The 26,255-nt window shown below is 48.6% G+C and overlaps 2 protein-coding genes across 6 annotated transcripts in view; both read left to right on the top strand.

Moving 5' to 3' along the window:
* LOC122385563 (potassium channel subfamily K member 16-like) overlaps nt 1-26,255 on the top strand; it is a 159,440-nt gene that overhangs the window by 73,882 nt on the left and 59,303 nt on the right. Inside the window, exons 2-3 of the mRNA XM_043373914.1 lie at nt 1,948-2,151; nt 2,705-2,876. Coding sequence (XP_043229849.1) covers nt 1,948-2,151; nt 2,705-2,876 — 376 coding nt within the window. The remainder of the gene's footprint in view (nt 1-1,947; nt 2,152-2,704; nt 2,877-26,255) is intronic.
* On the top strand, nt 20,510-25,817 carry LOC122385562 (uncharacterized protein K02A2.6-like). 5 transcript variants are annotated; one of them, XM_043373913.1, is made up of 4 exons: nt 20,510-23,838; nt 24,004-24,188; nt 24,513-24,748; nt 25,100-25,817. In XM_043373913.1, the coding sequence occupies exons 1-4, from the start codon at nt 21,259-21,261 to the stop codon at nt 25,537-25,539; spliced, it is 3,441 nt and encodes a 1,146-aa protein (XP_043229848.1). In that variant the 5' UTR covers nt 20,510-21,258; the 3' UTR covers nt 25,540-25,817. The 5 variants fall into 5 exon arrangements, with proteins under 5 accessions (XP_043229848.1, XP_043229847.1, XP_043229843.1 ...); XM_043373912.1 differs by having other exon boundaries at nt 20,510-24,188; XM_043373908.1 differs by having other exon boundaries at nt 24,004-25,817.

Here is a 26,255-nt window from a genome sequence, read left to right as displayed (position 1 = left end):
CCCTGAGGTCATCTCAGTTCACGAATGGTATCTAACAGTTTTTCGCGAATAACTTTTGAAAGAGGCATGCTAGAGCGATGAAAATGCCTTAGACGTGTTTGGTTAGACGATGCAGATCGACTGATATGCAACATGACAATTTCCGGTCAGATCATGACTTGAACCTGAGGTCGAATTTTCAAGTTGACCTTCAAGGTCAAATTGTAGTTAATTTGATGCGTCTTGACGAGAGGAACACGATGTCGGATAAAAGAAAGCGCTTGCATTGGGCCTTGGCTCGTGCAAAGCATGAGTCAAAAGTTATTGCAGAAAAACTGTTCCCCCAAAATCGTCTTTAGTAGTTTTTGCCCCTTGCAGGCAAAACCGTTGGCGTTAGGTCAAATCTAAGAGAAATAACCAGAAAGCATGCTAATATGGCTATCAAATGCGCTTTTCCGCGGTGCTGTAGCTCTAATTGGTTCCCGAGTTGAGCGTCGGCATCTTGTAAAGTGTCGATATTCGACCTGAAAATCGGCGAAAGTTGGCCTTCACCATGACCTGACCTTTGACCTCACCAAAAAAGTGGCTCAAGTAATTTCGTCATTATTTTTGACGCTCTTTCGAACGAAGATGGATTATGGGGTGTAAAAAGATATGCTTGCTAATGTACAGTCCACAGCAGAAGTAATGTGCGGTTTCAGTCATGGGTATGTTCTGCTTCTGAAGCTTAGGAACGATTAGTCAGACTACAATGAAACTTTGAATGTAGCTTATATGTATCGTCAGTCGTCACCCTTGCAGCTGCAATTTTAGCTATTGACATCTTCTTTTCGATCACTCCGCATTAAACAATCGCCAGTCAAAGCCAATCGTTGAGATTGGTAAAACCCTACATTACTTTAGCGGTGGGCTGTACGCCTATGTTTTTGGATGGAAATTGAGGGTGCAGCTGCACACCGCGCACTCCCTCTTCCGCCGCCCCTGATTTCTTGCCACAAACGTCTTCAACCGCTCCTGAATGAAAGAATGTACGTTAATATTGATATATTCTCATTTTGTGGAGGTTGGGCAAAGCCTGACCACTACTGGGGCATTCCTCGACTCTACTGGGGCATTTGCCCCAGTAGTTAACATGTTAGCCGAGGCCCTGAATGTTGGGCCAAAAATGGGCTTCATCCGAAAACCATACTCGGTCCATCACTGCTGGGTGCTGTGTGAGCCATTTCGCCATCTTGACTCGTTTCTTCTGGTCATAGATTGTCAGCTTTTGGCAGAGCTGCAGTCTGTATGGGTGCAGACGCAGATCTTCCTTTAGAATTTTGTGCGGTGAGCTTGATATGCCTAGAGCTTGACCGCGGTGCCTTATCGACCGTTTTGGACTTTCCAGAACGGAGCTCTCCGCGTTCCGATGTTGTCTTCAGTTCTTGCTGAAAGCTGTGCGCCACTTCCACGGCGCCGTTCCAGCTGTCCCGATTGGAACTTTCTTACCCACTTGGAAATAAGAGTCTTGCTAGGTGCTTTTTCCAGTTGTCGGTGATCGAAACCAAACTTTTTTAAGAATTGACGGCGAGTAAAATGGTAAGATTTGTGAGAAATGTAAGTCTCAATGCAGAACGTCTTTTCAAGGTTATTCCACATCTTCATCAGCAAAACATATGTTTTTCGGACGTGCCATTCTGTTGACTATCTACTTGTGAATTTTTAGAAACATCGCACGTGCTACAAAAATCTCGAGCTGTTTGTTTAGGTAAACTTTTCTGTGGGACACCCTGTACACTGTCTTATTCTGAAGAAGACCTATTGGTCGAAATATCAATACAGTAATATTTGGCTATTCAAATAATTTTAAATGTCGAGGAGAGGTCAATTTTTTCATATATTTTCTCTCTCTCTAATAAAAGTATTATTTATGAATAAATACCCAAAAATTTAGCAGTGGAACAAATGAGTCGCCTTTCGTTTTGACAGAGGACACGCTGGAATGGCTTTGCCGCCGCAGTGCTGCTGGTCAGGCCGGACGGCTGCTGCCGGCTGAGCACAGCGGCACCGGCTGGCAGCTGCGACAGCTGCTCTGCGGCAGCGGCTCCGACCGGCTGCAGTCCCAGCAGCCCGAGCCGGCCTGGAGCTTCATAGACGCCCTGTTCTTCTGCCTGACGGTCGTCACCACCATTGGTAAGCGTGCTCTCGATCCAAGGCCATCTAAAGAAGGTACGGTCATTCTCCGCCGACTATCCAGAGGCCAATCCCGAGGGGGACGCTAAACGACAGACAGTTCTCCAAATCCAAACTGCACCCGGCATTTGCAGTGATATGCGGCCTGTAATGTGGATGCCAGAATCCTAGTTAACTTGCGACCACTAAATATAAGAAGCTTTAGGTATGTTGATTTCCCGCTAGCGCACAAGATGTATGAACGTGCCTGTATGTACGGAAGCGCGACCGATGACCCGTACTAACCGGCAGGGGGCATTCGGCTGCGCCACAGGGGCGCTAGTGTATACTGTATGATTGTGCGGAGGTAACCCTCTCACGCTTAGGGACAACGTAAGTATATTCACTGAGTGTTTCAAGGAAGGATCTGGTCTAATGGGTTCAGGTCACATGTTCGAGTCTCTGGTGGTCTGTCAGGCCTACGGCTCTGCACTGCTGGCTGCTGCTGGTGGTTGGTGTGACGATTGTGTACGGTCGCGCGGAGGCTCACAGCCCGCTGGTGGCGCGCCGGCAGGTTACGGGCAGCTGAGCCCGCGCACGGCCGGCGGCCAGCTGTTCTGCCTGCTGTACGCGCTGGTGGGCATCCCGATCAGCGGCCTGCTGCTGGCCGGCCTCTCGGACCTGTTGGCCGGCCACCTGCTCAGCTTCTACCACACCAGCTGGGCCAAACGGCACGGCCGCTCCAAGTGCGCACACACCACACGCACGCTCATAAAGAAAGACAACAGGCAGGCAGATCACCTGCTTAGTGCTTTAACGCGCAGTGGAAGGGGTGGGCGGATTTCGTGCACCCCTCCTGTTTTTCGCCAATAACTCGCGCTGCAAACATAATATTAATGTGAAAGTTTGGCTACCTGTCTAGAATTGAATTGCGGATCTTCTCGTGCAAGAAATAAGAAAATCAGTTCGCAACTTTTCTAGTAATAGCGGTGTAAAGTCAAACATCCTGCCGCCGCAGGCCGGCCGGCGCTAGCCGTTACGCGCCGCCTGAATTGTAGACTGTGCCGGGGCGGGACGGTTCCGTCTTTACATCGCGCTCCTTACCGCTGATGATATTCGATTCGCGTCAACTTTTGTTGGAAGACTAAGAAATGTACAGGCAATCTTATCGTCAAATAATTTTGAAAATCAGCCGGTAACAACTTGAGTTATGAGTGTGTAAACACAAAATTGTGACTGCCGCGTTTCTCGCGTCGGCCGATCCCGCTTCAGCCGGCGACATCTTACCCTTAGCAGGCTTTTAAGTTCTAACTGCCATATTTATAGGTGGATTAACTAGAAATTCACCATACATACTCACACATGTATGGGGTTTCGTATAGTGAAAGAAAAAGAAAATCGGCCGGTAACTTTTTGAGTTATCGGCGTGTAAACGCAAAAAAGTCGCTTATATGGCAGAATTGACCACATTTGACCTCATTTGACCGTAAAGATATTGACCTAGGGTCATGAAATTCATACACAACAGAGTTCCCCAGAGCCCTCACCTACCCTCCAAATTTTGTCTTCCTAGCTCCAGTGGGAGCTGAGATCTTAGGGGGGGCGCCATCCGCCCCCCCCCCCTTCCACAAGGCGTTGTACTCGCAACCCTTCCACTGCGCGTGTTAACCCGCGCCCCGTTGGGCTCTTGCCAGCGACGCGCCCTGTTGGGGGGGGGGCAATTTGCCCCCCCCCCCCAAGATCTCGAGAACCACGCAACCTAGCGACAAGCGGCAAACGGTGTTGGATAGCCCTATCAAGGAACTACCTTGTGACCCAATTTTATTGCCTAGGTCAAACCGATGACGTCACAGGTCAGGTCAAAGGTTAAATTTTCACCGTTTACAGGCATTTTAAGAAATGCGTTGTAAAATCGAGTAAAATGCATTTTATTGAAAATCATCGATGGGGAAATGTTCTTCAAACATATATTTTGCTATTTGAGGTCACTGATACCAGGTCAGGTCACAGAGGTCAGGTCACTGAGGGTCACAATATGAAAATATCATGTGATGCATGTATTATGGTCCATTTTATATGTCAAATACGATTATGTGGGTCAGGCAGCCTTTGGGGTCAGTTTAGATTATGTTCTGGTAAAGGTCAGGTCAAGGTCAGATCAAATTAGGTCAAATTTCAAAGTTGATATTTTTGCTTAATGGGTATCGATTCGATGCAGCTCGTCACGGGGAGTTCAATGGTGGTCTTTGTTTTGCCCTACGTGGTCTAGAATCGCTAAAAATTGAGTTCAAAAATTTGATGTCATCATTTTTGAAGTTTTTTTTCCGCTCTTACTTGGTCAAAAAACAAGATATTGATCTGAAATTTGGTATGTATATAGAAGAGCGCAGGGACTATCACATATATTCCGTTTTTTTCGACATTCGGAAAACTTTTTGGATTGTTTTGAGTTTTCTAAAAAAAAATCCATTTTTTGAATTTTTAGGGGTCAAAAACCCAATATTTTGAAAATCCGAGATGGCAGTTTTGTAGCGCCACTTGTTAGCTACTAGACCATATACAGAACTTTGAAATTGCTTGGTAACTGTAGATTTGGTGAGCGTTTCAAGATTGTATGTTTTTTGCTCATTTTTGCTCGAACATGACCTCAGTTTGACCTCAATAACTCCTGACTAAGGTGACCTAAGACTTGAAATTTGGTGTGAAGGTAGGGCATTCCACGATGGATCGTACTGTATCGCTGGCCATGTATTCAGCTTGCAATCATGACTGACGGCTCCTACAGTTTTCAACCAACACAACAAAAATGAAATTACCACATCTGACCGTGGGTTTAAATTACTATAGCAGCCGTACCCTCTATATCTTCACACATTCAGCGCGGGGCGTGGCTCACCTTTTCTAAAAACAAAACAACCAAGGTTTTAGTATACCTGCCACGCGTCGGCCAGCTGACGCAATCGCGCCTCTAAAACGCTGCCCAAAACGAATATCTAAATCGCACACAGTGTTTGACGCTCAACTAATCAAACGTAACTTTCGCGAGCGAAACACTCCGCCGCCCGCTGGTTCTCTACATACCAGTTCGCTGATACACTCAGTTAGCGGCACAGCTCTCTTCCACCGGAAGCAGTACGACGAGCTTTCGGACTGGACGAGTCAGCTCCACACATCCGGCAGAGCGCGACGCTCCGCTCCCATCACTGGAGCCGCACCGCACGTTCACCGTCCTTATCCGGCCGTCTCGGCCGGGGAACACCGCAGTCACACGACCCAGACGCCAGGTGCCGCGCAGTACGTTCGAACTCTGTAACATAACAATGTCACCTATACACACATTACGACGCTCAATGTGCCACTTAGGACACACCAGCAGGGACGGAAAGTAGTCCCTCGTCCACTTTCTCCAGAAGTCGTCCACCAGTCTCCAGACGAAGACCAGTCGCTGAGCCGATGTAGCTGAAGTACACCAGGGCCCGGAGGGCGCTCTGCCGCTGGCTCGCCCGAGCAGGAGATCGTTCGGACAGAGGTAAGTACCGTCCTCGATGTCTTTTGGATGTCGTCCTACTGGCCGCTCGTTCAGGAGGTTCGCTACCTCGCAGAGCACGGTCTGGAGCTCCGGGAACGTTAGCACCTGCTCTCCGATGACACTCTGAAGTGCTCGCTTCACCGATTTGATCAGAGCCTCTGAGCAGCCGTTTTGCCATGGGGCATCCGGAGCGCTGAACTTCCATGTCAGACCGTGACTCGATCCCTGAGCCTGAAGCGTTTCTCGGTCGATCCCTTGTGTGACAGCGCGAAGTTCCTTGCTGGATGCTGTCAGCTGCGACCCGGGATCCGAGTACATGACGGAAGGGTATCCACGCAGCGATGTGAAACGACTGAACACTTGCATGAATCCTGCCGTCGAGTAGTCTGCTGCCAAATCAAGATGTACCGCCCTTGTCAGCAGGCAGTTGAAGATGACTCCGTAGCCTTTTCCGCGTGAGCGCTTGTTTACTTCACCGCGGATCCAGAATGGACCGAAGTAGTCGAGCGATGTATAGGTCCAAGCAGGCGCCGGTTTCAGTCTCTCAGCTGGTAACGATCCCATCATCTGCTCTTCCGTTCGCTTGTCGAGTTTCTTGCATGTGACGCACTTGTAGCGCACAGACTTTGTGAGCCGCGTCAAGCTCACGATCCAGAATCGTTCTCGTACTTTACTTGCCGTTGCTGAGACTCCCAGGTGGCCCTGGTTATGGACATGCTGTACATACAGCAGGGACAGACGGTGGCTGGCAGGAAGAAGAGGCAGCTCCTGTTGATTGTAGGTGGCTTCCTCCTGATGCATGCGACCGCCTACTGTCACGATCCCGTCTTCACGCATCCGGGGGCGGAGGCGTCTGAACTTGCCGTTCTTGAAGCCGTCCATGATGGTCGTCTGCGCTTCTTTGACCCAGAAGACTTCGGCGGCTTCCAGCGCAGTACAGTCTGGCACTCGTGCAGCGTTTCTGAACGTGATAGCTGGTTCCTTGCTATACATGCTCAACACTCTTGCTGTTACTCTGAGGAGTTTCGAGTACTTCGAATGTCGAGTGATGTCGATTCGCTGTGCAAGGGTGTCTCGGCGCTCACATGCGAGGGTCAGAATCACTTCGTTCCTCTCAGGCAGATCTTGGACTGACGTCTGCTTCACCGGCCACTCCGGTATCGGTGCCTGGAGAAACTTCGGCCCTTCTTGCCAGACGCTGTGTTGGTCGAGCTGACTCGGCTTGCTTCCCCTCGTGATGCAGTCTGCAGCATTTTGCTTTCCTTCAACCCAGAACCATTTAGAGGGGTCGGTGTTTTCTTGGATCTCTCCGACCCTGACCGCTGTGAAGGTGTTGAAGCCATACGATTCCTTTTGGATCATTGATCTCACTATTTCTGAGTCCACCAGGAACATCACAGTTTCAAATGTGACTTCCATCTCTTGCTGCAGGAACTTGGCGAGCCTGGAAGCTAGCACAGCTCCACACAGCTCGATCCGAACGATTGTCTGACGCTTCAAGGGTGCCACTCTACTCTTGGCACAGATCAGCCTGCAGGCAAAGGTGTCGTCCGTGAGTGCCCAACGCGCGTAGGCACAGGTACCGTAGGCATCGTTGGATCCGTCACTGAACATGATCAGAGACGGGTTTCCGACAGCACCTTCAGGTTTCACTGATCTTGGGAAGGTGATCTTCTCCATCTCATACAGCTCGCGGAACAGGCTCACCCATTCGTCTCGCATGCTGTCGCTGAGAGGGTCGTCCCAGTCCAGATGCTTCGCTTCGCTCCACAGGTTTCTCAACTGAACCTTCATCTTGATCAGGAACGGTGAAGCCAGTCCTAGCGGATCATAGACGCTGTTCACCTGCCCGAGCACCATCCTCTTCGTCAGCACGCTAGGTACACCTTGAGGCAGCTGAAACAGAGTTAAGGGAGGACCTATCTTAACACCTCTGCTCTTAGGCGAGAAGTTCAGCCCAACCTTGAACCAGAAGCAGTCTTGTCCCTTGTCCCATCTTACTCCGAGGACCTTTTGTTCCTGAGTATCTGAATTCAAGAACTTCCCTTGCCCAGACTTCTCTTCAGGACTTCCTCGGTTCGCTGCATCTTCTCTTCTGCGGCCTTTCTCGCTTGGCCCCTTCTCTTCTTCATCCCTTTTCACATGTGTGCCCTTCTTCGCTTCTCGGTTGACCACTCTTTGGGGTATCTTCCTGTTTGGCTTGACTTCTCTTCGCTTCAGATTCGTTTGTCCTCTCAAGTTCTTCGTTTGCACACTTCGCCGCCTTAGTGTCTGCACTCAGCTCTTCTTGCTGGCGGTCTCGTCTTTTCCTCTGGACGTCTTCGCTTGCGCCGTCTCTCTCTTCTTGATTCGGATTCTCTGTGACGATCCAGCTCTTCATCTTGAACCCTCCTGCGTCCAGCAGCTCTTCAACTTCTTTTGCGAACTTGACAGCTTCTTTCCTTGAGTCGACGCTGACGAGTACGTCGTCCATGTACGTGTTTCGGATGATGGCTTTCGCAGCCTCAGGGAACTCATCCTGACCCATCACAGCAGTCTTCCGTAACGCCAGTGTGGCGATCGTTCCAGCTGGCTTGTCGCCGAACGAGACTGCCGTCATCACATAGGTGTCAGGGCTGCGACGCTCTTCCAGGTCTCTCCACAGGAACCTGTGCATATGTTGATCAAGGGTCGAGATGCTTACCGAGTGGTACATCTTCTTAACGTCCCCTGTCACTCCGACGTATCTCTCTCTAAACCGGAGCAGTACTCCAAGAAGGTTGTTCAGCAGATCAGGTCCCTTCGCCCAGTAGTCATTTAGAACATGACCCTTGTAGTTTGCTGAGGCGTTGAAGACAATGCGACATGGCGTCGACTTGGAGTCAGGTTTGATGACCTCATGATGGCTGACGTAGTGGACTGGACCGTTGTAGCTTCTCAGCTCTTCTTCAGTCAACTTTCTCGCAGCTCCTCTCTGTACCATGTCTTCGATCTGAGCTTGATACACGTTGGCATGCTTTGGCTTCCTCTTCAGTCGCTTTTCAGTTGACTTCATGATGGCTTCTGCCGTCATCCTGTTGTCTGGCAACTGCTTTGGATCCTTGATCCAGGGGTATTTGGCTACCCAGCATTTCTGTTCTGGATCGTAGCTCAGACCCTCTTCGATGAGTTTCAGCTCGCGCTCTTCTTTGAGAGTGTAGTCCTTTCCTCCAGGCGGGCAACGTCCACAGCGGCATCCTCCACACCTTGGTGAACACTGCACTCCCAGGGACTCAGTGCTGAAGAAGTCCTGCAAGGTTACCTCATCTGCTCGTATGTGCAGAATTTGACCCTGCGGGTGCACTCTTCTTGTTAGATCTCTCAGCTTCGGATGAGATCCTCCGAGGCACCTCCCGAACCTGCTTTCCAGCACCAGCAGATGTCCCACTGAATCCTGAACTGTTGGATGATATCCGGCATATTCATATCCGATCAGCACATCCACTTCTCCAGTCGGTCTCCTGATGTGAAGATCAGACAGCTCCTTGATCCTGCTCACGTCCACTGGGTCTATGGCACCAGAGATTTTTTCAATCCCATACACCACAAGCTCAACCACTTCTCCCTGTGTGTCCACCAGAGGAAGGATGTACTTCTTAGAGGGAATCACTTTCCGGACGCAGCCGACACCCATAACAGAGAGCTGACAGGGCGTCCCAACCAGTCCGAGCTCTTCAGCAAGCTCATTCCGGATGAGGCTGATAGTGGCTCCCCCGTCCCATAGAACACTCAGCTTTGTCCTCTGGACACGTTCCACTTCCATGATCTGTAGTAAACAAATGTCCTCACTTGCATCTGTAGCCACCATCACAGTTGAGGCAGCTCCTGTGGCTTTCTTCTCCAGGTGCAGAAGAGAGTGGTGGTTTCCTGCACAGTTCCTGACCTCACACCTCTTCCTGATTCTGCATTCCTGCTGCCTGTGGCCACGCTTCAAGCAGCTTCGACACACTCCATTTTCTGTCACCACCTGCTGTTTTCTCTCCATGTTCATGTTCAAGAACACCTTGCATTCCTCAATGGAGTGAGTGCTGCTGTTATGTAACCAACACATTTGTTTTGTCGCTCTTGGTTTTGCCGTCACATTGTTGGACATCACGTTGTGAACCTGACCTTTCCTGGCAGCTGGGACAGGATCCCTCAGATCTGCAGACAGATACTTCATTGTTCTTCTGACTTCTAACAGGTACTTTAACAAGTGAGGGAATTTGTCAGATTTGTCTACAGGACTGTCATCCATGTTCACTCGTTCAGCCCATTTTCTTCTCACATCTTCTGGTAGCTTCATCTCAATGATGCTGACAATGGTCGTGTTCGATATCTCTTTCTCCATGTTAAGATTCTTGAGATCAAAGTACGCCTTCTCAACAACATCGATGAAATCAATCAGCTTCCTGCTTCCTTTCATGTCAAACCTCTTGATCTCATTCATCACCAGATCGGTCAGTGCAGATGGATCCCCATATTCCTCATCGAGTTTGTCCATCATGTCCTTCACTTCATCTAACAGTGACACCTTGTCCCGTGCATCTTCAGAGAGACACATGCGCAGTGTGAATGCGGCTTCTTCATCTGTGTGTGGAAGCACATACTTCAAGAAGTCAGCTTTGAAGCGAGGGTAATCTCTCACTTTTCCACTGAACTTTGGTAAATCAACAGGCTTCAGCTGGATTTTGCTTCTCTGATCCTTCCTCACTGCCTCTGCCTTCTTCCCTTCTTCTTCCTTCTTAGCACAGAAAAACTTCTTCTGAGTTTCACTGAACTTTTGGTACACGTCCTCAAGCCAGTCATCATCCTCTTCGTCTTGAAAGCTCACATACTGTTCATGCTGTTCCTGCACTTTAGCCCATGCTTCCTTCAGATTTTGAAACATCTCTGTAATGAGTTCAAAATCACCTTCCTGCTCAATAGTCTCTGTGATGTCATTGTTTAGCCTAGTAAAAGCTCTCTTTGCTGACGTCCTTAACTTCAGCTTTTCCTTCTCCATTTTAGAGACTTCAATACGTGAACTGAGCTTTACCAGAGCAAACTTTCAATGACAAGTAAAATGTGACACCACAAGGATATACTTTTCAGGAACAGAACACCATTAGATTAAACATCAACATTAGAACCTTTTCTCCACATCTTGCACTTTTTGTGAGGCATTCACCTTGTCTTGGCAGCGAGCCAACTTTGCCGCATCACTCATCACAACATCTATCTTGACACAACTCATTGCCAGCTTGACTAGGCAATCAAAACAACACGGCCTTTCATGAAAATCAAGTCAGAGCTTTCAACAAACCACACTGTAGCTTGAACTGGCTGCTCAAACTTCAAACCGAATGGCTATAGTAATTTAAATGTATCGCTGGCCATGTATTCAGCTTGCAATCATGACTGACGGCTTCTACAGTTTTCAACCAACACAACAAAAATGAAATTACCACATCTGACCGTGGGTTTAAATTACTATAGCAGCCGTACCCTCTATATCTTCACACATTCAGCGCGGGGCGTGGCTCACCTTTTCTAAAAACAAAACAACCAAGGTTTTAGTATACCTGCCACGCGTCGGCCAGCTGACGCAATCGCGCCTCTAAAACGCTGCCCAAAACGAATATCTAAATCGCACACAGTGTTTGACGCTCAACTAATCAAACGTAACTTTCGCGAGCGAAACACGTACCACTTTTTTCCAATTTGACACCCTCATCTCTCGGAATTTGACGAGAATCGGTCTCAGGGGCAATCAGGGGCTTTGAATCCTCCTGTAACAATTTCACGCTTTTCAGATTAGTATTTTTTGAGTTATGATGTATAACATTTTTTGGATCTCGTTATGCGCCAAACTCCATATAGAAGCGGACATTGGGGTTCAGATTGTTATTATGAGTAAAATATAAGTCATTTTCTTCATTAAACGGCTGTTTCTCTATGCGGCGATCATTTATGAAGCACGCCACACTTAGTTACCAACGAGCGATATCATAATAGCTCCATTTTTGGCAGTATACTGGCTGCGGCCGAGTGCGACGGTGGCGCCGACTATCGGCTACTCGTGCAACTAGGCCTCGCGGTGGCTCCGGCGGCCAAACTTAAGATGAAAACGTCCCTGTGTGGAGACTTAACGATAAACTGAAAAATGCGATATAATGCAATTAAATTCAGTAATATGCGTTTACCCTGACGTATTTTTTACCAATATTCGGGGAGAATTGGCACCGGGATTTGGCAGGAGAAGATAAAATGTTTATGAACATTCCAAATTGTATTATACCTACATTGCATTGTCAAAATATGTCTCAATATATGCGAGACGTCATGCTGTTTGCCGTAGTATAGCGAAATTGTTTCATGAAAGACTCAATACAAATATAACGGGAGTGATGTATCTTAATTTCATTTGGTGGTGCAAATATTTTTTTCTTCCATGTCCCGATCCCGGGTCGAATTTTTCTCTCCTATGGATAAAAAGTGCAGAGATGTGTTGCTCAGTTAGTGAGCTACAGCGTAGTATAGCGACATTTTTATGTAAGCTGCCTATTTTTTCATACTGTGCTAGTTTCCACGAAAATCCGTGCATACACTGACCAATATTTTTTTCTTCCATGGCCAGATCCCAGGTCCAATTTTTATCCGCTATGGATAAAAAATGCATTAATATGTTGCTCAGATGGTAATCTACAGCGTAGTATAGCGACATTTTTATGTAACTACCCTATTTTTTTCATACTGTGCTCATTTCCACGAAAATCCGTGCTTACGCTGACCAACATTTTTCTCTTCCATGGCCAGATCCCAGGTCCAATTTTTATCCGTCATGGATAACAAATACATAGATATGTTGCTCAGATAGCGAACTACAACGTAGTATAGCGACATTTTTATGTAACTTCCCTATTTTCTCACACTGTGCTCATTTCCACGAAAATCCGTGCTTACACTGACCAACATTTTTTTCTTCCATGGCCAGATCCCGGGTCCAATTTTTATCCGCCATGGATAAAAATACATAAATATGTCGCTCAGATGGTGAACTATACCGTAGTATAGCGACATTTTCATGTAACTTTCCTATTTTTTCACACTGCGCCATCACCCATCAAAATCCGTGCTCTCACCGACCTTAGTTCTCTGGCGTTGCCGATAGGCGGCGCTGGCGTCGCATCCCGCGCTATGGCCGCGCCTGGCGCATAACGTTGCATTGCAGCGCTAAGTTTGGCGGGCTGTAACTCTGAGACGGATTATTTAAATGCCAAATGTTATATAACATTGAACTTGCAATGAAACAAAAATTAATGTGTTTTTGACTTTTCGAAAAATACGCTATTTTTGATATATATTATATCGAGTTTTCTTTCGATTGTATTTTTTGGACTTTGGGACCAAATTTTTTTGAATTTCTATTTCTTAAAAAATATTTGGCTCATTTTTAAGAAGTATGCAAAAATTAGGAAGGTGTTCTTTCTATAAATATATTTATTTTACGTCACGATAACGGTTTCGAATAGTGATTTCGGGAGGGGAACTTACTAATGGCGTGGTAAAGCTGCCTAGTGACAGCACGGGTTACTGAAATTTCGATAGAAGTCTGAGTCATCTGAAAAATGAAAAGGGGGTTCATCCAACCCTCTTTCCTGTAAGCGCGAGAGTGAAAAAGGCTGTTTGGTTCTGACATTGTTTTGGACGCCAATGCCCATAGCTGTCCGAGATGAAAGTCACAGGACGCATACATGGTGTCCTCAAGAGGTCTCACAACTTGCATATCTGGGAATTTTTTAAGGTCACATGAGGTCAGGTCGGTCACGTGACATCACTGTTATAAGTCGATGGGGAAATATAAAAACTGTTATTATGCGTCGAGAATGATCTAAAACTATCCCACGTACAAGTTATTGTGATTTCATGCACTCCTTGCAAAGTCCAATGCTTCACTTTTGCATTGTTAACCATGCGTGACGTCATTTATGACGTCACTAGGGTCGTACCAGTCTTTGTCAATAGGTAACTCCCGATCGAATTGAGCTAGTGAGTCGGGAAAGCCACCAATGGACTCGGGAAGACCTTCCGAATCGAATGATATGCCATATGATACCATTTGCCCAGCTTCGTGACCTGAGGGGCTCTGACCTGACCTTGACCCGAGGTCAACTACTTAAATTGACCTCACCCTAACAAAAAGTATACCATTCGACGCACCTGAGCTAGGCGAACACAATGATGCCAAAATCGCGGCTCTGGCCATTTCTTGCGAAGTTATTTACTAAAAACCGAACCCGTAACTTCAGTCACTTGACCTGACCTCAGACGCTACCGGTTAACCTGAGACCTTAAAGTTGGGTACCAATCGCTGCGACTTGTAACGGCACACACGCTCGTTTTTTTCCGCGAGGCTCTAGCTCTATTAGAAGCGAAACGGCATGCTGGGGTCGTATCAACCCCTCCGAAACCCATTTTGTTTGCGGGAAAATGAGGAACCTATAAAAAGAACACCTGTCTAATTTTGGCATGTCGATTTGCAATGACATGAAGTTTATTTTCAAAAAATAAAAATGTGAAAAATTTTGGTCCCAAAAGTCATTAGAGGCAAATGAAAAAAGATTAAGGTTTTTATTCAACAATGAAATTTTTGTTTGGAATTTTTAAAAAGTAATATTAATTTTTGATTCATCGAAAGCTTAGTGTTGTTTACCGTTTGTTGGTTGCTTAACCCGTTCTTGAGCTATAGGCCATCAAACTCCCCGTTACAAACCGAAGTTTAAAAAAGGTAATGCAATATAACAGGCGTCTTTGGGGCATATGATTACCCCTAGGACCAATTTTCATTAACCCGCGCCCTGCTGGGGGTCCTGGATTTCCACGCCCTGCTGGGGGGGGGGGTGTTTGAACACCCCCCCTTGTAACTCGGCTCCTGGGCCACGTAGCGATACGCGGAAGGCGGCGTTCGAAAGAGCGTAAAAAATAATGACGAAATCACTTCGGTCAATTTTTTGGTCAGGTCAAAGGTCAGGTCACCAGAGGTCATTGAAGGCAAAATTTCGCCGATTTCCAGGTCGAATGTCAAAAATTTCCAAGAAGCCAACGCATAACTCGGGAACCAATAGAGCTACAGCGCCGCGGAAAAGCGCATTCGATAGCCCTATTAACGCACTTTCTGAGTAATTTACTCAGATTTGACCTAACGTCAACGGTTTTGCCTGCAGGGGGCAAAAACTGCAAAAATAGCCGATTTTTTCGAAAACAGTTTTTCTGCAATAACTTTTGACCCAAGCCTTGTACGAGCTTACTTTTACCGGCATCGTGTTCCTCTCGTCAAGACGCATCGAATGAAATATAACTTGACCTTGAAAGGTCAACTTGAAAATTTGACCTCAGGTCAAGGTCATGACCTGACCGGAAAGGGTCATGTTGCATATCAGTCGATCCGTATCGTCGGTCTGAACACATCTAAGGCGTTTTCATCACTCTAGCATGCCTCTATCAAAAGTTATTTGCGAAAACCTGTTAGATACCATTCGTGACCTAAGATGACCTCAGGGCATAAACAAGGGTCACGAACACCATTTTCAAGTTCAGTGTGTCTAAAACACTTGTAATTCGGTGTTTAGGAGTGTTTATAATGTCTTTCATCCAAAAGAGGCGCATTTCATTTTTCTCCCATTGACTTATAATGGGGAGGTCGCAAGATTGACCTGACCTTAGGTCATCGATATCAAAATTCTGAGATATACATTTTGTACATGCTATTGCTCTTAGCAATCGCTGAAAGTTTCAAAGCGATCGGTCACTCGGTGTAGCTATGACAGACATTGAAAATTTTTATGAGGTGAGGTCATTTCAAGTGACCTGGTGACCTGACCTGGAATGACCTTGGTCTGAAATTTTCACAACATGTGTAGAATTGATGTATGATAAGGTGTACCAAAAACGGCGGCGCTCCGCGCCGCCGTTTTTGAGATATTCGCGAAAAACCACAAGGGGGGTGTTCAAACACCCCCCCCAGCAGGGCGCGGGTTAACCCTCGCCGGCACAGGCCATTTTGCGTCCTTCGACGGCACAAGGGGGGGGGGGGGTACGACACCCCCCTCGCGTTTGGCCCCTGATCGAGCTAGAGCTTCGCGGAAAAAACGAGCGTGTTGCCCGTCACGAGAGGAAGCCGACGATACCCAATTTTAAGGTCCTAGGTCATCGGGTGACCTTCCAGGTCAGGTCAATGACCCGAAACCGGGAAAATCGGGACCGGTTAGAAAGTCGTAAAGTGTGGCTGCTATGTGGTTTTCCGGGGTGCTGATCACGAATATCGTGTTAGTTTTGATCAGAGATGATGTCTTTAAGCATTTAGACCAGGTCGGGTCAGGTCAGGTCAGGTCAACCGGTAGGGGCTGTGACGGGTATTCGTAATACGTGTCAACCGCCTCTGACAGCTTCGTAACATGTTACGAAGGCACTAAAACTACTTCGTAAATGTTCAAATGGCTGCTAAATTCGAATCCAGCTCCAAAAACTAGCCTAGAAACATGTAAAACTCGAAAAAGTGAGCCGAGGTCACCCGAGGTCACCAAAGGTCAATGACCTGACCTGACCTTCAGGTGACCTTGACACTCACCCCTATGTATGGGAGCAACATCAAATCACATGTTTGAACGTTTGAAACCACGAAAAGCTTGCAAACGCGCGGCTAATGCGAGCCGACATACGCCGAATCGCGATTCCGGCCAAACATGGTCTCGGAAAAGAGGCCACAGGTCAAAAGTCATTTTGGTCAGGGTCATGAAATTTTCAGGGTAGGTGTAAAATTGATCAATGCGAGGGTACTAAAAATTTCGTCGCGATCGGCCGCTTTTTACGCGAGTTATTCGCGAAAAACCTTAGGGGGGGTGCATCACCCCCCCCCCCCCCCTGTGCCGGCGAGGGTTAGAATCTGAGAGATGAGGGTGACGGGCCTGGTACGATCTATCGTGGAATGCCCCAGGTGTCAAATTGATGCCCGGGAACAGGGGCGTCGCCACGGATTTTTGAGTGGGGGGGGGAGGGGTCGGGTTGCCGGTCTTCGTCTTGATGGGTGGGGGTGTTTTTAGCCACACTCCCGTTTTTTTTCGTGTGTTGAGAAAAACATCGGCGCGCAGCGCCACGAAAGCAGCGGTATATCTTATTGTACATCACTTTTGCATCGTGCATAGAAATCAAGCACAGGTCACCTGAGGTCAGGTCACAATGTCATGTCAAGCGCAGTTTTAATGCCTCTAAAAACTGCAATCTTGTCATTCCTATAGATTATCTCCTATAAGTCTGAAATTTGGTGACCTCACCAATCATGATAAGATATGGGAAAAAGCACGAATGCCCTCTGCTTTGAACGAATATGCTAAAAACGGTACTGATACTTTCGTAGCCATAGCACCTCTGCTCATTTTAGAGACAAGGTGACAAATGATGGTCACCGTCATTTGTCACAAACATGACAAATGTTTCGGAAAATCCGTCCGTTTAGCTGTTCGGCCTCTGTGGTACACAAGCCATAGACCAGAAGTCATATCTGAGGCGAAGTTGGCGAAAGAGCTTTAACCCTCGCCGGCACAGGCCATTTTGCGTCCTTCGACGGCACAAGGGGGGGGGGGGTTGGTACGACCCCACCTCGCGTTTGGCCCCTGATCGAGCTAGAGCTTCGCGGAAAAAAAACGAGCGTGTTGCCCGTCACAAGACGAAGCCGATGATACCCAATTTTAAGGTCCTAGGTCATGGGGGGACAATCCAGGTCCCCCGATGACCCGAAAACCGGGAAAATCGGGACCTGTTAGAAAGTCGTAAAGTGTGGCTGCTATGTGGTTTTCCGGGGTGCTGATCACGAATATTGTGTTAGTTTTGATCAGAGATGATGTCTTTAACCCGCGCCCCACTGGGGTCTGCGTATAACACGCCCTACTGGGGGGGGGGGGCTATTCATAGCCCCCTCATAACTCCGAAACTACTGGGCCGATCGTCAAAATTCAAACGGCGTCTGATAGCCCCGGAAAAACTGTCGAACTAAACCTAATTTCATTGACTTCGAGGTCACCGATGACGTCACAAGTCAGGTCAAAGTAAAAATTATTAGCATTTTGGCTTGTTCACGTTTTGGGCTCTGGCCGCCGTCTTACAAGCCAGATCAGGCTCATTTTTGGTTCACACACTCGTGAACAGATGCTCTAGATACCCTGAGGGCACCAAACTTGTGCTTTGATTTTCAGGTCAAGGTCAGGTCATCACAGGTCACGAGAATATTATATCATGCGTCGGTCACGTGACACATGTTTTATGGTCCATTTAGGCCAAAGATTTCGAATTTGATGTCGTCTGTGTCATTCGAGGTCATTTTGAGTCGAATTTAGCTTAGGTGAGGTCACTTTCAGGTCAAAAAAGGTCAAATTTTGAAGTTATAATTTTTCAACAGAAAAGGTGTCTATTGGTTGCAGCATAGTGTAATAAATAACAAGTGAAGACACTTCACCAATTTATAATGCAAACTCATGCTACATCTTTTCTTCAGCCGGGAGTGGGCTATGTAGCTACTCACGCTGCAGTATGACGTAATAAAACGTCATAAAACGTCACTTCCTAAATCATTGAACGCTATCCTCAGCCTACATCATCGTCTTCCATGCCCCGTCATGATGGATTTTTTAATTGACTTAGACATGAAAGCCCACGTTTTTTTATTCCACTAAATGAAGGTAAATAATCCCAGTTTCTTACAGAATGCCTTGGTACACACAAAATCAGAGGACATCGATGTGCCACAGCCCGATGAAAGTCCTACTCGCTCTAAGTGCGCTCCAACATGTTGAACATCGTATCAGCATTCACTCTATTCCGTAACGTTACTCTCGAGAACCCACTGTTTTTATTGCATGTATGGTCGCTTACTGAATGCAATGTAACAGAACCGATATGAAAATATTCAAAAACAGAGGACATCGTAACACCACCGGCTCCTAAAAAGTGTAGGGTATTTTGTCAACGTCTCTAAAACATAACCCATTTTGATCGGTCCTTTGATTGACATAGACTCGAGAACCAATGTTTTTTATTGCATTTGTTGAAAGAAAATAATCGCATGTTCTTATAAAATGCGTGAAAATATTCAAAATCAGAGGACATCGATGTGCCACAGCCCGATGAAAGTCCTACTCGATTCAACTGCGCTCCAACATGCTGAACATCGTATCAGCGTTCACTCTATTCCGTAACGTTACTCTCGAGAACCCACTGTTTTTATTGCATGTATGGTCGCTTACTGAATGCAATGTGACAGAACCGGTATGAAAATATTAAAAAACAGAGGACATCGTAACACCACCGGATCGTAAAAAGTGTAGGGTATTTTGTCAACGTCTCTAAAACATAACCCATTGTGATCGGCCCTTTGATTGACATAGACTCGAGAACCCATGTTTTTTATTGCATTTGATGAAAGAAAATAATCGCATGTTCTTATAAAATGCGTGCAAATATTCAAAATCAGAGGACATCGATGTGCCACAGCCCGATGAAGTCCTACTCGATCTAACTGCGCCTCAACATGCTGAACATCGTATCAGCATTCACTCTATTCCGTAACGTTACTTTCGAGAACCCACTGTTTTTATTGCATGTATGGTCGCTTACTGAATGCGATATGACAGAACCGAAATGAAAATATTCAAAAACAGAGGACATCATAACACCACCAGCTCCTAAGAGTGTAGGGTATTTTGACAACGTCTCTAAAACATAGCCCATTTTGATCGGCCCTTTGATTGACATAGACTCGAGAACCCATATTTTTTATTGCATTTAATGAAAGAAAATAATCGCATTTTCTTATAAAATGCGTGAAAATATTCAAAATCAGAGGACATCGATGTGCCACAGCCCGATGAAAGTCCTACTCGATCTATCTGCGCTCCAACATGCTGAACATCGTATCAGCATTCCCTCTATTCCGTAACGTTACTCTCGAGAACCCACTGTTTTTATTGCATGTATGATCGCTAACTGAATGCAATGTGACAGAACCGGTATGAAAATATTCAAAAATAGAGGACACCATAGCAGTACCGGCCCCTAAATGTGTAGAGTATTTAAACAAAGTCTGTATTATAAGAGCCATTTTGATCGGTCTTTTCCTTCACTTTGACTTGAGAACTAGTGATGTCAATTACAGAAAATCAAAATACCGATACCAAACCAAATACCAACCAAAACCGTGAGGAAATACCGAAACCGAACCAGCTTGGGAACACGAGGGAAATACCAACTTTTTACCGAATTCTCAGCCTCTTATACATTAGTGAGGGTTCATAATACCGACAAAATACCAAAAACATTCAGATTGAAATACCAAATACCAAGTTGGTATCGGTTTGGTATTGGTATACCAAAAATTTGGTATCCGATTGACATCTCTATTGAGAACCTATGCTTTTTATTGCGCGAAATGAATGAGAGTCATCGCATGTTCATTGCTCCTATGTTCATTGCATTATAATATGCAAAATCAGGGGATATCGATGCGTTTCAGCCCGGTGAAATGCCCAGTTGATGAATAGCTGTTTGGCCCATTTTAACACTGCGTCGCCATTTACACAGCTTCCAAACGATATGCCTGATAAGAGAGCATGAATTCTTAGGTATTGCGAGCTGTGTAGGCATTGGGGCCTGTCCAGTGTTCATACGCTATACCCATTCTGGCATAAAGAAGACATTTTTAGCTTGTAATGAAATGTAGTAAAAATAGGCTTTTGGTCTTCTCATTATGTTTAAGTGATATTTCGTTTCAAGTTGCGTGTAGAGGGATTTATTTTCAGTGCTTTGTGGTAAATAAAAGTGAATTAGCTGTTAAAACCAACACTTATATAACTACAAGCTTGGATAGTAGTTTCTTGGGTTAGAAGTTTTCACTACAGGGATGAAACTTTTGCACTACAATGACGAAAACGTCATCAATCGTCATCAGATATCGTTGATTTTCTGAGAGAGCACTTCCGGCAGAAGAAAACGCATTACACAAAATAATCGAAGTGTCTTCACTTGTTATTTATTACACTATGGTTGCAGTTTGAGCTCAGGAACACGATGGTGCTATTTATGGTGCTATTATGGTGCTGTTGTGATACGGGCCCGTACCCCCCTCCGTTTGTGATACGGGCCCGTCCACGTGTTCGTCCCGTTTTCGGTCGCGGTCGCCGGTCACTTGTCCGCCGCCCCGGGTCAGGCCGCGGGCGGTCGGCAGCGTGGTTGATGTCGGGTGTTTTCGTCTGTTCCGCCGGCCAGTCGGTTTTGGGCGGCGGAACTGGGTGTGTCTCTTGAAGTGGTCAAGTCCCGTTACAATATAGAGTCAAGCAAGAGAACTGGAGTGTCACGGCGGAGATCGGCAGAGCAGCGGGTGCTGAGGATACAACAAATTGGCGACGAGGGACGTGGTATACCCCATTTTGTTTTTATTGTTGTATGCCTTTGCATGGTCTGACTCAAGTGATTGTCGATAAATCAAGTTTGCTATAGCAAGTGCAGTGTATTGATGTTTACTGTTGCCTGCCATTCAAGTAAAGTCCGTTGAAGCCAGGAGTAATTTTATCGACATGTCTTCTCTGCCTGTGCCGCCACCATATCAGCCCGGAGAAAATTTTGATCGTTGGTTGCGCGGTGTGGAGTATTATATGATTGCATCTGGCATTACTTCTAATCAAAGAAAAAGTGCCACTGTTCTCACCCTTCTCGGACTTGAAATTCAAGACGTTGTTCGCACATTGCCGCAGCCTCCGGAACTGGATGACGCCGCCACAGAGTACCAAGTCCTCACCGCCAAGCTTCAGGCGTACTACCAGCCACGAGTCAACGCGACGTATGAAAGGTCTGTTCTTCATGACATCTACAGAAAAGACGGTGAGTCATTCGAGGCATTTGTCACCCGTCTCCGTCTTCAGGCAGACAGATGCCAGTTTGACTATGTTCTGTTGGAGCAAACTGTTCTTCAGTGTGCTGTAGCTCACGCCAGGTCCACTGAGCTGCAGAGGAAATTTTTTGATAAACCTGACTTGACTCTGGCACAAGCCCTCGAAATAGCTCGTCACTTTGAAACCACTCGCTCTCAGCTAGAGGATTTGAACCGGTCGACTGCAGCTGTACAGTATGTGACCGCGCCGTGCCATCGCTGTCTCTCCACGACTCATGATGCTTCAGCATGTCCATATCGCACACGAGAATGTTTCGCTTGTCACCGTGTGGGCCATTCGCGTGCTGCATGCCCCCAGCGAGCCCGTCAAGCCGAGCCAAGCCGAGGGAGAGGACAGTCTCGAGCGCCGTCAGCTTCAGCATCGTCTCCAGCATCGCGACCTCTCCAGGGAACAGCACAGTCAGGAAACCAGTCCTGCTCTCGCTGTCTCAGCCGCCGTCATGGTCAGGACGTCTGCCCGTTCCGTGACCAGATCTGTTACAGATGCCAGAGGCCGGGTCACACGCGTGTCGCCTGCCAGAACCGCCCAGCTCAGAGCAGCCAGCGCCCGGCTCAGCCTCAGCCCGCCGCCAGCCGACCGTCGCGCCAGCGCCGCGCCCATTACGTCTCTGGTAGCAGCCCTCCCGCCACAGAGGTGTCTGCTGATCTTCTGTTCACGGTGAGGTCATCTGGATCTGTTCAACCACTGCATGTTGAAGTGTCCCTGAACGGTAGCCCCGTAACAATGGAGTTGGACACTGGTGCCAGCTGTTCCATGATGAGCCGTGCAGTGTTTGAGAAAGCGTTTCTCCAGTCGGTCCCAGATCTAGCGCCCTACCGTCGCCGTCTGTACACCTACACAGGTGAAGAGGTCCCTGTAGCTGGTGTAGCTCAAGTTGTTGTCGCCTATCGTGACCAGTCAGCCCGTCTGCCCCTCATCATTGTTGACAATGACGGTCCTACCTTGATGGGTCGGGACTGGTTGGCCACGATCAGGCTGGACTGGCCAGCACTGTTTGGCGGCGCCGCACGTGTTGACTATGTTGCAGTCCCTGGCCTGGATCTGGAGAACGAGCTACGGAAGCTCGTGCCGACGTTCCCGGAGCTGTTCAGCCCTGGTCTCGGCAAGTACACGCCCAGACAAGTCTCGCTGCAGGTGGACGACAGCAAGCCGCGCTTCTACAAGCACCGCCCACCACCTTTGGCTCTGAAAGGTCAGATTGAGGAGGAGTTAGAAAGGCAAGTCAAGTTGGGCATCCTCGAACCTGTCACCACATCCCAGTGGGCCGCGCCCATTGTTCCGGTTAAGAAGAGGGATGGGTCCATCAGGCTGTGCGGCAGCTACGACCTGACTGTAAATGTCGCTTCTGCCCTGGAAACGTATCCGTTGCCTCGGGTGGAGGAGTTGTTTGCTGTGCTGTCTGGTGGTGCAAAGTTTACCAAAATTGATCTCAAGGAGGCATACTTGCAGCTCGAATTGGATGAGCAGAGCCGCAAGTTCACCACGGTCAGTACGCACAAAGGTCTGTTCCAGGCTACGCGGCTGGTCTTCGGAATCAAGTCCGCGGTAGCCGTGTTCCAGAGGGAGATGGAGAACCTGCTGGCCGGCATTCCGCATACCGCCATCTACCTGGACGACATCTGCGTAACCGGACGCACTCCCGCAGAGCATCTTGCGAACGTCCGTGAGGTTCTGAGACGTCTCGCCGCCGCTGGTCTCAAGATCAACGCTGAGAAAACGGTCTGGGTAGCAGACGAAGTGCAGTATCTGGGCCACCGGATCACAGCCGCCGGCATCAGACCGTCCGCTGAGAAGGTACGTGCCGTCTCGGAAGCCCGAGAACCAGCGTCCCTGCAGGAGCTGCGCGCATTCCTGGGTCTGGTGCAGTATTATAGCCGCTTCCTTCCCCGCCTGTCTACTGTCGCCGCACCGATGTACGAGCTAGAGAAGAAAGATGTGAAATGGGCTTGGGGAGAAAGGCAAAAGTTTTCGTTTCAGGAGACGAAGGACCTGCTCGCTGTCGCTCCAGTGCTGGTGCACTACCAGCAAGACAAGCCGCTCGTCCTCACGGCAGATGCCAGCCCGTACGGAGTAGCCGCCGTGCTCAGCCATCCGGATCCGCAGACTGGTGCGGACCAGCCCATCGCCTTCGCGAGCCGCAGTCTGACGCCAGCCGAGCGCAACTACAGCCAGCTCGACCGTGAGGCGCTCGCGATCATCTTCGGGGTGAGCAAGTATCATCAGTATGTATATGGTCGGAAGTTTGTGATTAAGACTGACCATAAGCCGCTGTTGGGCCTGCTAGCACCTGGTAAATGTCTGCCAATGGTTGTCTCGCCCAGGGTGTTACGATGGAAGCTCACGCTGACTGGGTATGACTTCGACCTGCAGTTTGTACCGGGTCGAGAGATCGCCAACGCGGATGGGCTCAGTCGCCTGCCGCTTCCAGACACGGATGGAGAGTTTCCCGTTCCGGCCGACGTCGTGAACCTGATGGAGGAGATGTCCCACCTGGTGACTGCTCAGCAGCTCGCCATCGCCACCCGCCGCGATCCGGTGCTGTCAGCCGTCTACCGGTACGTTCAGAATGGCTGGCCAGAGTCACCGCCGGATGTAGAGCTGTCCCACTACTTCCGCAGAAGAAGTGAGTTAAGTCTAGAGGCGGGGTGCGTGATGTGGGGTTGCCGTGTGCTCATCCCACCCTCTCTGAGAGCCAGACTGATGTTGATGCTTCATGACGGTCACCCGGGCACCTCGGCTATGAAACGTGTGTCGCGAGCCTGTGTGTGGTGGCCTGGGCTAGACAGCGAGATTGAACAGCTAGTCAAGTCATGTCAGCAGTGTCAAGCTCACAGGAGCGTCCCAAATGTGCCCGCCTCACCGTGGTTGTTTCCCAACAGGCCCTGGCAGCGTCTGCATATAGACTACGCGGGTCCGATGGAGGGCGGTCACTGGCTGCTGATCATAGTCGACAGCTACTCCAAGTGGGTCGACGTGCACATCACCACGTCGACGTCGGCGGCAGTGACGATCGACAGACTCCGCCAGACGTTCGCCTGCCACGGCCTGCCACTGGTGCTCGTGTCGGACAACGCCACTGCCTTCGCGTCGTCAGAGTTTAGTGCCTTCTTGAAAGGTAATGGCATTAAGCATTTGTTCAGCCCTCCCCGGCACCCATCATCTAATGGTCAGGCTGAAGCGATGGTCAAAGTTGTGAAAAATGCGCTTCGGAATAGGACCGGCTCTCTGCAAACACGCCTGCACCGTTTCCTGTTGTCGTACCGTACGTCCCCGCACTCGTCAACGGGTCGGTCACCAGCCGAATTGTTGTTCGGTCGCCCACTGCGTACCCGCTTAGATGTCTGCAAGCCGAGCCTGCGTGAAACTGTTGAGCTCAAACAGCATGCGTGGAAGAACGCGCGTGACTCGCACTGCACAGACCGGCAGTTCATGGTTGGTGATCCTGTGTATGTATGTTTGATTCCAGGCCCCGGCGCCCCATGGGTGCCAGGCGTCGTCACCGCTGCTGGCGGACAGATCTGCACCGTTCAACTGGCCGATGGACGGATCTTCACGCGCCACCGGGACCACGTCCGGCCTCGCGTGTGCGCGCTGCCGTCCCTCGTGCCGGGTCAGGCCGACCCGGCACAGCCTGTTCCGGAGACTACCACGCCGGCTCACTCTGCTCTCGCACCGAGCGCGCTGGAGGCGCTCTGTGCTGGCGCGCCGGCGGCACAGGACGCGTCCTCTCCGGCGACAGCTACATCGGAGGTGCACCCCGCTCTGCTGCCCGAGTCGGTGGCAGCTGCGCCGGCTCCTCCGGGGGTGCCCTCTGGGTCAGCACCTGTCGTCCCGCCTGGGGGTGCTGTCGGGACCCGTCGTTCCACGCGCGTGCGTCGGGCGCCCTCGCGTTACAGCGCGTCGTGATTGCTGACTTGTGTTCTAAAGGTGGAGGATTGTTGTGATACGGGCCCGTACCCCCCTCCGTTTGTGATACGGGCCCGTCCACGTGTTCGTCCCGTTTTCGGTCGCGGTCGCCGGTCACTTGTCCGCCGCCCCGGGTCAGGCCGCGGGCGGTCGGCAGCGTGGTTGATGTCGGGTGTTTTCGTCTGTTCCGCCGGCCAGTCGGTTTTGGGCGGCGGAACTGGGTGTGTCTCTTGAAGTGGTCAAGTCCCGTTACAATATAGAGTCAAGCAAGAGAACTGGAGTGTCACGGCGGAGATCGGCAGAGCAGCGGGTGCTGAGGATACAACAGGTGCGTACGATGTCAAATACGTGGTGAAAAAGTGATTTAAAAATTAATAATTGTGAATTTTTTGCAATACACCTTTTTTCATTGCGAGTCGGCATAGATTCAATTGACCGTAACTATTGGCGGCCCAGTTCGGTAAATGAGCATTGTGTTAGACTTACTTTGGACTGTACGACAGTTTTCATTTCGTTAGTTTATCCGCTGTTCATTTTCGAACAGTGTCACAGTCTATATCGACAAGGGCATTTGATATCGACACTGACAATAGATTTAGTCTTAGTTCACTTAATTTTTTTATATATATAAATTTAGTCCGAACCTTTTGATGGGAAGGATTCACAAGGACAGAGCCACCGCTAAGCTAAGCTTGTTGCGATGACCCTGCCCTCTA

The sequence above is a fragment of the Amphibalanus amphitrite genome, unplaced genomic scaffold, assembly GCF_019059575.1.
Source record: "Amphibalanus amphitrite isolate SeventyFive unplaced genomic scaffold, NRLGWU_Aamphi_draft 000223F_arrow, whole genome shotgun sequence".
NCBI lineage: Eukaryota > Metazoa > Arthropoda > Thecostraca > Balanomorpha > Balanidae > Amphibalanus > Amphibalanus amphitrite.
This window is presented reverse-complemented; position numbering and strand designations above follow the sequence as displayed.